The following is an 11,090-nucleotide window of genomic DNA, read 5'->3' as shown; positions in this document are numbered from 1 at the left end:
CTGTGTCTGTCATCAGATTCATTCACTGGCCTGGGAATCCCTAGAGAACAGTAACAGGTTTGGTTTCCTCTCTTGACTGTCTGCTGGAAGCATAGAGCCTGGCACACGAGAGATGTATGTTGAGCAAGTGAACTCATTGATTCCTCCTACAATTCCCAGATGGACAGGTGAGCAAGGTGAGGCTGAGAAAGGTCAAGGCCAAGATTACCCAGCTGGTAAATTACAGACCAGGATTGAATACACATCTTCACCCTCCTGGTCCATTCTGCAACCTCCAGCCCCCTTTTAAAGGAGCTCAAAGGGGACCAGGCGAGGTGGCTTAAGCTTGTAATCCCAGCACTTTGGGAGGCCAAGGTGGGTGGATCACTTGAGGTCAGGAATTCAAGACCAGCCTGGCCAACACAGCAAAACCCCGTCTCTACTAAAAAAAAATTTTAAAAATTTAAAAAATACAAAAATTAGCTGGGAACGGTGGTTGGCACCTGTAATCCCAGCTTACTCGGGAGGTTGAGGCAGGAGAATCACTTGAATCTGGGAGGTGGAGGTTGCAGTGAGCTGAGATCACACCACTGCACTCCAGCCTGGGCAAGAGAGCGAGACTCCGTCTCAAAAACCAAACAAAACAAAACAAATAAAGGAGCTCAAAGGGAACGCTGAGACTGTACCCAGCGTGAACTCTTGAAAACACCAGTCTAACCAGGATCTTTCCAGCCTCTCAGTAGCTCCCTGTTGTCCTCTGAGCAAGCTCCTGACCAGCACTGATGGCTCTGTGGGACTGGTCCACGCTGACTGATGTAGCTTCCCCTCTCTTCTCCCACCCTCACTTTGCACAAATGACTGAGAATTCTCTAAATTCTCTACCAGAAGTACAAAAATTAGCTGGGTGGGGTGGTGTGCACCTGTAGTCCCAGCTACTTAGGAGGCTGAGGCAGGAGAATCGCTTGAACCCAGGAGGCCAAGGTTGCAGTGAGCCGAGATCGTGCCCCTGCACTCCAGCCTAGCAACACAGCAAGACTCTGTCTCAAATTAAAAAAAAAAAAAAAAAGAAAGAAAAAGAAGAAGAAGTGCTTTCCAAACCTTCCCAGCCTTCCAAGCTGTGCGAGGTCTGGCTCAACCCAGTCAAATGACCCAAATCCCAGATGTATGCTAGCTGCCTCTGAGTCCTGGTCTGAGCTGACCTTGGCAGGTTCTCGAGATATTCATGAGACTTAGGATTGATTACTTAGACAGGCTGCCTGAAAAGGCACCCCCGCCAGCCCCTGAGCGGGAGGTGCAGCCAGAGGACATGCCCCAGCTACCAAGCCCTTCATGTTCTCTCCATCCACACAGGGCCTTCCCAGCATCACAGACTCTCACAGCCAAGAGAGCCCTTAAAGATCTATAAGTTCGGCCGGCTGTGGTGGCTCACGCCTGTAATTCCAGCACTTTGGGAGGCTGAGGTGGGCCAATCATTTGAGGTCATGAGTTTGAGACCAGCCTGCCCAACATGGTGAAACCCCATCTCTACTAAAAATACAAAAAAAAATTAGCCAGGTGTGGTGGCACATGCCTGTAATCTTAGCTACTCGGGAGGCTGAGGTAGGAGAATCACTTGAACCCGGGAGGTGGAGATTGCAGTCGGCCAAGATTGTACCATTGAACTCCAGCCTGGGCAACAAGAGTGAAACTCTGTCTCAAAAGAAATAAAATAAAATAAAAATAGCCAGGCATGGTGGCATGTACCTGTGGTCCCAGCTACTTGGGAGGCTGAGGTGGGAGGATTGCTAAAGCCTGGGAGGTCGAGGCTGCAGCGAACTGTGTTTGTACCACTGCACTCCGGCCTGGTGACAGAGCAAGACCTTGACTCAAAAAACAAAGAAAGGAAGAGAAGAGAAGAAAAGGAGGGAGGGAGGGAGAGAGAGAGGAAGGAGGGGAGAGGGGTAGGGAGGGAGAGAGAGAGGAAGGAGGGGAGAGGGGTAGGGAGGGAGAGAGAAAGAGAAAAGGAAGGAGAGAAGAGGAGAAGAGGAGAGAAGAGAGAAAAAAGGGAGAAGGAGGAGGAGGAGGAGGGAAGGAGAAGGTAGGCGTAGGTGCAGTCAGCAGAGGACGAGTGTCGCCAAAACCCTGGGGGAGGATGGGGCTCCAGGGAAGAAGACAGCATCCCCAGGAGCCCCCAGGACCCACCAGAACAGGGTCAGAGGGGAGGGGGGGACCGCAAGGAGGCTGAAGAGCAGCCCCTGGAGGCAGGGAAGAGGCCGGGGTGAAGGGTTCCGGGAGGAGGAGGAGAGAAGGAAGGGAGGATTGAAGGATGTCCTTGACTCTGCATCAAGCGGTCACTGGAGCTCTTGGAGAACAGGGTCAAAGGTGATAGGAACAGAAGTGGAGCCCAGCCGGGCAGCAGACAGCCAGGCAGGAAGCGGGAGAGGGCACGCCCTGAGGGCAGAGTGCCCGAGCCTCCCCTCCCAGCAGCCTTCCCACACATGTGAAATCCCAAAACCAGCAAAGTGACGAGGCCTCCCAGGCCCCAGTTTGCCATCTGTAAAATGGGATGCCCTCACAGAAGATGCTACAGGCCCCTCTGAAGGGTGGCTGCCTAAGGCTCCTCTCATCCCACAGCCCCACAGAAGCCTCACCCCCATTTCCCGCCAGTGCCTTCTGGAGCCCACAGCAGCCCCAAGAGTGGAGAGATGGGGAATTCAGCCCAGAGAGGACAAGAGAGCTGGCCATGGCCACCCAGAGTGGCAGAGGCTCAGCCAGAGCCAGAGCCAGGCCTCCTGCTGCCATCTGGGTCCTGAGCTCCACTGTCTTCACACAGCACCACGTGCCCTACCCCAAGAAACTGAATTTTGGAGCTCAGAACCTCAGAACTTCCTCAGCAAGAGCCCCCGAGCTGGGCCAGGTGCCCAGGGCCCCCGGACGCCCTCACCTGTCGGGGTTGCTGCACGGCTCCTGGAAGCAGGGAGGCTGTAGCCCGTGAACCACGCGCGCCTCGAATAGAAACTTGGGGGCCCAGAACCCCAGGGCTCCAGTCACAAAGGCCATGGCGGTCACTCCAAGGGTCGACCACACGAAACTCCAGCTGCAAGACGAGGTGCCCCAGCTGGAGTCGGGAGAGGGCTAGGGCTGAAGGGGCCTGTCCACTCCTCCTGGCTCCTGGGCAGTCTAGGAACTTTCCCATCTTGTCTTATTACCTTCAAGATTCCATAGGTAGCATTTGCTACCCCCTCTTTACAGATACGGAAACTGAGACTCCAAAGAAGAAGACACTCATGTTACCCCAAGCTCCAGCCTCCAGATCCTTCCTGGCAGCACCCTGAGCTCCAGCCTCCCCAAGATTTCTGAGACCCTCCCACCCACACATCTTGCCTCTTCCTCCCTCCCTCCTCTCTGCAGGACCAAATCTCCCCATCCTGAGAGGCCCCCATCCAGCATCACATTCTCCAGGAAGCTGTCTCTGCCTGCCCCATCTTCCTCTGAGTCCTCCCGACCGGTTTCTCAGCTCAGTAACAGAATTGGGTCTTGTCCATGCCCTGCCTTACAGTGAATCACCAGGCCTGGGACCAGCAGTTGACTCCTGCCTGCCTCCCCCAGCATGGCTGGCACAGAGGATCATGCACGCCATGAGGCTTGGAGAGGTGAGTGATGAATTCCCAGCATCCTCCCAGCAACCCGGAGAAGGGGGCAAGGCTAGAGAATTCCATCCATTGAATACAAAGGACATTGAGGCTCTGAGGGCTGGGGTCACTTATGGGCAGGGCAGAGGCAAGGCTGGGGCTCATGCCATCTCCCTCCCACTCAGTCCATATTTCTGTCACATGGCAAGGTGATGGAGGCTGAGCCCTAAGGAAGGGAGAGGCACTTCGGTTGGTAAGTGCAATCTCAGAGGAAGAGGAGAGCTGTGAACACTGGGACAACCAGGGAGGGCTCCCTGGAGGTGGAGAGAGGGGGTCAGTGACGCTGGGGCAGACAAAGGGGTTTTTCTGTGCCTTGCAGGGGGTAGCAGGGACACTCACTTTTTCCCCAGGTATCTGATGTCCTCACACCAGCTGCTCCTGGAGCCTCCCGTGGCCCCCTCCCCCTGTGCCTCGGCAGCTCCGCGGGGTGGGTCTGGAACCAGCAGGATAAGCAGGATCAAGGCCATGGCCTCCAGGCAGGGCATGATCTGGGGACAAGAGGGCCCAGGAAGCTCAGGGCCACATATTATCACAGCCCAAGAGACCCCCGGGGGCAACTGGCCACAGTATCAGCCAGTGGCTGACCTCTGGGGTCCAAGCCCTGGGGGCAGTCAGGGTGACCTGATTCCTGGATGCTGGTACCCACAGAGCAGAACGTACCACTGTTTCTCAGGGCGCTGGTACCCACAGAGCAGAACGTACCACTGTTTCTCAGGGCGCTGGTACCCACAGAGCAGAACGTACCACTGTTTCTCAGGGCGCTGGTATCCACAGAGCAGGATGTACCACTGTTTCTCAGCCCTTACCACTGCAGCCTTTCTGGGGAGTGGACTCTCTTTGGGACTTCAAGTAATTCCTGTCTTTCCAGTACAGACACCACTCTTTTGAGGTCAGTGGGCCTGAGATGGTTGAGAACAGGGACCCTCGCTACACTGGCCCTGCCTCCTGAGTACTTGCTGCCCCTAGAGCTGAACTTTCCCTGGCCCAGGCCTCCATCTGCCACACAGTCCTGCCCTGGCATCCTCTCCTAGCGGCCCCTCTGCTCAAACCCCAAGGACGGGGATCTCACTACCCACCTTGGGGCAGCCTTCAAACAGCTGAGACCATGAGAAGGTTTATTCAAGCCAGGTCAGACCTGCCTCCTTGAAGCCCACTCCACCCCCAAGATTCCAAATATGGCTTCAGCACTTCACACGCCAGCTCCCCGGCACTGGGCTGGCTCCGCAGAGGTCTGAGCGCAGCCTGCATTCCCACCAAGCTGCACTCCCAGGGCTGGGCTCAGCACCCTCCACTCTGGAGTTCCTTCCTCTTCAGAATGGTCCCTCTCCGTGCCCACGTTGGAAACACAAGGGCTGCAGCCCCAGCGGGGCCTGCCCGGCATCTTCCTCAGCATCCTGCTCAACTGCTGAGCGAGCCTAGCTGCCAGTCCTCAAGGGCCTACTCTACATCCTGATCCTGCGACTTGGAACTTCCATCTCTCATCTCACTGATCCTCAAGATGCCTTAGGTAGCATTTACTATCCCCGCTTTACCGACAGGCAAACTGAGGCTCTGAAGAAGAAGGTGACCTGCTTGAGACCACACAGCTGGTAAACTAAGCAGCCAGCTTTTGAGCCCAGGGCCACCACTTCCACAACCCATGCTCCCTATGAGGCCCCAAATGTCCAAAGCTGCCAATGCCTGACCACCCCCCTGCCCCCACAATGGCGCTGGGTGCTACGCCAAGTGGCTAAGGTCACCCAAGGCTGGAAAGTCCCTGCCGGTCCAGAGGGAAAGCAGAGGGAAGAAAAGGAAGCTGGACTCACTCGGAGGGCCCAGCGCCAGTTCCCAGTCAGCATCGTCACAGCCGACCCCAGCACGTAGCCCAGACCACTGCAATAGAGGGGCAAGGGCGATGGGCTGTGAGGGGAGGGAGGCGGAAGGCAGACTCCACCGCCAGCCTGACCCAGGGTGCCCCCCCATGCCCCAGGGAGCTGGCTCTCTGCAGGCTCAGAGCTGTTTCACTGAGGAAAGTAAGCCACGTGAGGCCCAGATGTCCACTGCCCTTGGTCAAGTCACCAGTGACCTCTGGCTCCTGGCCCACCCCCAGCGCCACTCTCCCCACCTATGGAAACACATACCCTCCACCCGCCTGCCCAAGGCTGGGCTCTGCTTGAGTCAGGCAAGTTCAGGAAACCTGGGTCAGAGGCCAGGGTCCTGACTGCAAATCCTGCTCTGGCCTAGCCTGTTGTGGGGTGCAGGGCCTGGCCCTAACACGCTTCCTCACCTTACCTCCCAGGGCCGGCCCCTCCCTGGGCGGGCCACACTGCCGCGTGTATGAATCTGTAGGGCACATCCTCATCACCTCTACTCCTCCCCCAGCCCATCAGCTGGTGTCACTGCCCCCGTCTACAGATGAGGAAACTGAGGCTCGGAGAGGTAGACTCACGTGGTGAGGAAGAGGGTAGCACTGGGACTCACATCCCAGCCCTCCTGGTTTGACCTCTCCTACCCACGTCCAGCCCCTGTTCTGACTCCTTTGGACCTCAGTTTACCACCTGGGGAAGCGGACCCATGGGTGATACCAACCTTCCAACGGGGATAAAGATGTAGAAGACGGCCAGCACGCGGGTGCGCTGGTCCCTCACGAAGAGGTCGCCCAGGACGGTGGGCGCGATGGTGGAGTAGCTGGCCGAGCCAGTGCCCACGATGCCCCGGGACAGGAAGAAGAGCCAAGAATACTGGGCGAGCAGGCACAAGACCACAGTGAGTTCCAGAAATCACCCATAGGGCCAGGGACCCGAGGGTTTGTCGGAGGAGCCAAGGGGACCTCGTGACATGGACCCCAGAGTAGGGAGAGGGGATCGGGGCTACAGACACCTCTCCACTCCAGGTTCCCACAGTCACACGTGTGTCCCCTGCAGCCACCACCTGCCCCCTTGCCCAGGGGAGCCCTTTTTCTGGGTCCCACCATTGTTAACCAGGCCAATTCCCCAAGACGGCAGTTGTTACCCCCAGCCCCACCCCCAGCAGAGTCGGGCAGAAATGAAGCTGGTGCGGCAGTGAGAGGTAGGAGAGAGGAGGCCTCCTGTTAAGAAAGTCCACCAGCTTGGCCAGGCGCATTGGCTCACGCCTGTAATCCCAACACTTTGGGAGGCCGAGGCGGGCAGATCACCTGAGGTCGGGAGTTTGAGACCAGCCTGGCCCATGTGGCGAAACCCTGTCTCTACTAAAAAATACAAAAATTAGCTGGGCGTGGTGGCACGCGCCTGGTATCCCAGCTACTCTGGAGGCTGACAGTAGAATTGCTTGAACTCGGGAGGCAGAGTTTGCAGTGAGTCGAGATCGTGCCATTGCACTCTAACCTGGGCAACAAGAGCGAAATTCTGTCTCCAAAAAAAAAAAAAAAAAAAAGTCCACCAGCTCTGCCCTGTGCAGACTCAGGCTGGAGACTGGAGACTGTGCTCTCACCTCCTCTCCCAGCCCTCAGTGCAATCCCTGATCCAGTCACAGCCGGGAATGAAGCAGAAGTGTCCCCACGCAGCTCTGACAGGGCTGGATCAGGGAAGAAGCAGGTGGGGAAGGGGCCTCAGGGGCCTGGGCAGGGGTATGGACACCTACCCGGGGGGAGATGAAGGAGCTAGAGAGGCCAGCTCCTGACCACAGCAAGATCCCGAAGCTCATGGTGGCCTTGCGGCTATGTCGGTCGCCCAGGTAGCCAAACACAGGTGCAGACAGCAGCAGGCAGCTGACGAAGACTGGAGGAGACACACAGGGGCAGCCTGGATCCCCCCACGACCGTGGCAGGGCAGACGGCCCAGCAGGCCCAGGGAAGGAGCCTGACTCAGATGCCACAAGCTGGCATCTTGGCAGCGGGCCCAGGGTATGAGGAAGAAAAGATAAGGTGAACCTCACAGTGCGTGGCCAACATGCAGCGCCAGCCCAGAGTGTGGAGGCCTGAATCTGGCCCCAAACCCAAAGCCCAGCTCTGCCACTTGCTCTGAGTGTCACCCCAACACTGGAGAGGTCACCATCCCCTCCCAGGATGGTGAAGGTGAGATGGGAAGTGAATGTGGAGCGTCAGGCATGGAGCAGATGCCAGTTTCCTGGCTTTACAAACACACATGACCCCTGTGAGCCTGGATATGGGGACAGGTCTGATTTTTCATTCTTGCACCTACTGGGGCAACAGGGAGCTGGGAAAGAGGGAAGTCAGCCTGGGCCTACTCCGAGCAGCAGATGAGGACACTTTAGAATGAGCACATTGGGCCGGGCACGGTGGCTCACGCCTGTAATCCCAGCACTTTGGGAGGCTGAGGCGGGCAGATTGCCTGAGCTCAGGAGTTCAAGACCAGCCTGGGCAACATAGTGAAACCCCGTCTCTACTAAAAAAAAAAGTACAAAAAAATTAGCCAGGCGTGATGGTGGGTGCCTCTACTCCCAGCTACTTGAGAGGCTGAGGCACGAGAATCGTTTGAACCTGGGAGGTGGAGGTTGCAGTGAGCCAAGATCACGCCACTGCACTCCAGCCTGGGCAACAGAGCAAGACTTGGTCTCAAAAAAAAGGAAAAAAAAATAAATAAATAAAGAATAAGCACATTGACTGTGAACTAGTGATGATTCCAGGAAGCCAGGAAAGAGTTGGCTTTCCTACATAGGTAAAATGTTCCCTGGACACAGCTGCATTTATACTTTTATTTTTTGAGACAAAGTCTTACTCTGTCACCCAGGCTGGAGCACAGTGGTTCAATCTCAGCTCACTGCAGCCTCTGCCTCCCGGCCTCAAGCCATCCTCCCACCTCAGCCTCCAGAGTAGTTGAGACTACAGGCACGTACCACCACACCTGGCTAATTTTTGTAGTTTTTGTAGAGATGGGGGTTTCACCATCTTGCCCAGGCTGGTCTCGAACTCCTGGGCTCAAGGGATCCACCCACCTCGGCCTCCTAAAGTGCTGGGGTTACAGGCGTGGGCCACCACGCCTGGCCCACTGTCCATTTTTCTACTGGGCTGTTGTTTGTTAATATGTTTTGGAAATAAGTTCCCATAGTCTGTTATGTTTGTTTTAAGAATTAAAAACGCAACTTCTGGGACTAAGTTGGCTGGGTTTAAATCCTGGCTCGCCACTTTCTAGCTATGTGACCTTGGGTAGATTCCTTAACTCTTCATGTTCCCCTTTCATCAACAGTGCTATTCCCTCGTTTGTTTACTGAGAGGATTAAGTAAAATAGAGCACATAAAAGTTATCTGCATAGCTTCATGTAAATGTCCAATAAATGTTATTATTATTACTGATTGCATAATTTCAATCACCATCATACAGAAGTGTTTAGTTTTGATGTAGTCAAATTTATTAACCTTCCAGAGGGGCAAGAGTTGTTGTTTCACATCTTGTTTATGCATATCTTCTTTTTTTTTTTTTTTTTTGAGACGGAGTCTCGCTCTGTCGCCCAGGCTGGAATGCAGTGGCGCGATCTTGGCTCACTGCAAGTTCCGCCTCCCAGATTCATGCCATTCTCCTGCCTCAGCCTCCCGAGTAGCTGGGACTACAGGCGCCCGCCACCACGCCTGGCTAATTTTTTGTATTTTTAGTAGAGACGGGGTTTCACTGTGTTAGCTGGGATGCTCTCGATCTCCTGATCTCGTGATCCACCCGCCTCGGCCTCCCAAAGTGCTAGGATTACAGGCGTGAGCCACTGCGCCCGGCTGCATATCTTCTTTATCCAAGAGTTATAAAACTATTTCCCAGCTGGGCGCAGTGGCTCACGCCTGTAATCCCAGCACTTTGGGAGGCCAAGGCGGGTGGATCACCCGAGGTCAGGAGTTTGAAACCAGCCGGGCCAACATGGTAAAATCCCATCTCTACTAAAAATACAGAAATTAGCTGAGCATGGTGGCGGGCACCTGTAATCCCAGCTACTGGGGAGGCTGAGGGAGGAGAATTGCTCGAACCCGGGAGGCAGAGGTTGCAGTGAGCCAAGATTGTGCCACTGCACTCCAGCCTGTGTGACACAGCGAGACTCTGTCTCAAAAAAAAAACAACAAACAACAACCATATATATATATATATATATATATATATTTCCCCCCCCATATTCCTCACATGCAGGGATCACTTGCAGGCTGTTTTAAGTGCCTTAAACCTGCAGATGCCCTTCCCAAGGGGAAAACAGACACTCCTCATTCCCAACATCTCCTAGTTCAAATCATTTCTGTGACATAGTGGGTGAAATGAATGCTCCCAGAGTTAAAAGACAGACTCTGGAGGCACACTTCCTGGATTCAAATCCCAGCTTCAGCAAGTCTCATAACTTCTCTGAGCCTCAGTTTCACCATCTGTAAAATGGACGTAATAGTAAAACCTGCCTGGTGGGATTGTTGTGAAGATTAAATAAGTTGATATTTAAAGCACTTAGAATCGTGCCTGACATGTGGTAAGGGCCAAGTCAGTGTTAGTTTTAAATATTATTAATCAATGAACTCACTCCAGCAGCCTTTCTATCCCATGGGTGGGTGGAGGGAGTCTGACCACTGCCTCTTCTCACCTTCCACCCCTCTCTCTTTTTTTGTTTTTTTGAGACAGTCTCGCTCTGTGGCCCAGTCTGGAGTGCAGTGGCACAATCTCAGCTCACTGCAACCTCTGCCTTCTGGGTTCAAGTGATTCTCCTGCCTCAGCCTCCCAAGTAGCTGGGATTACAAGCACCTGCCACCATACCTGGCTAATTTTTGTATTTTTAGTAGAGACGAGGTCTCACCATGTTGGCCAGGCTGGTCTCAAACTCCCGACCTCAGGTGATCCACCCACCTCAGCCTCCCAAAGTGCTGGGATTACAGGCGTGAGCCACCATGCACAGCCCAACCCCTGTATCTCTTCACCACCCTCTCCCTCAGTCATCAGTTTCCTCTTCTCAGCAACCCTGTGGACAGACAACAGGCTGGGTCTAGGGCCATAGCATGGCAACCGGAAGAGGTAAAGAGACTCACCTGAGGCCACCAGAGACCAGCCTGGTCATCAGGCCTCCAAGCCCATTGTCCTTTCCATGAAATTTTTGAGCTGCTTCTGCAAAGATGATCCTTCTCTTCACCTACTCCCAAACACACACACACACACACACACATGCACGCACACACTTCTCCCTCCGTAGCCCAGGACTTGTAGTAATAATCTTGACCACTATGGTAAGAACCATACTATGATACTGGCCAGTGGGGTGGCTCACGCCTGTAATCTCAACACTTTGGGAGGGCAAGGCTGGTGGACCACCTGAGGTCAGGAGTTCGAAACCAGCCTGGCCAACATGGTGAGACCCCCCCCCCCAACCCCCGCCATCTCTACTAAAAATACAAAAATTGGCCTGGCGTGATGGCAGGTGCCTGTAATCCCAGCTACTTGGGACGCTGAGGCAGGAGAATCACTTGAACCCAGGAGTCAGAGGTTGCAGTGAGCCGAGATCATGCCATTG

The 11,090-nt window shown here is 54.7% G+C and overlaps 1 protein-coding gene across 2 annotated transcripts in view; it reads right to left on the bottom strand.

The window, feature by feature from the left end:
- Nucleotides 1-11,090, bottom strand: part of SPNS3 (SPNS lysolipid transporter 3, sphingosine-1-phosphate (putative)) — a 55,768-nt gene that overhangs the window by 36,891 nt on the left and 7,787 nt on the right. Inside the window, exons 3-7 of one of the 2 annotated variants that reach the window (XM_024235159.3) lie at nt 7,251-7,387; nt 6,219-6,370; nt 5,456-5,522; nt 3,990-4,138; nt 2,903-3,055 (exon numbers count right to left, since the gene is read on the bottom strand). In XM_024235159.3, coding sequence (XP_024090927.3) covers nt 2,903-3,055; nt 3,990-4,138; nt 5,456-5,522; nt 6,219-6,370; nt 7,251-7,387 — 658 coding nt within the window. The remainder of the gene's footprint in view (nt 1-2,902; nt 3,056-3,989; nt 4,139-5,455; nt 5,523-6,218; nt 6,371-7,250; nt 7,388-11,090) is intronic. The other variant, XM_054537437.2, reaches the window with a different exon arrangement.

This window comes from Pongo abelii, chromosome 19 (genome assembly GCF_028885655.2).
Source record: "Pongo abelii isolate AG06213 chromosome 19, NHGRI_mPonAbe1-v2.0_pri, whole genome shotgun sequence".
NCBI classification, from domain to species: domain Eukaryota; kingdom Metazoa; phylum Chordata; class Mammalia; order Primates; family Hominidae; genus Pongo; species Pongo abelii.
Note: the sequence above shows the minus strand (reverse complement) of the source record. Positions and strands in the feature narration are given on the sequence as shown.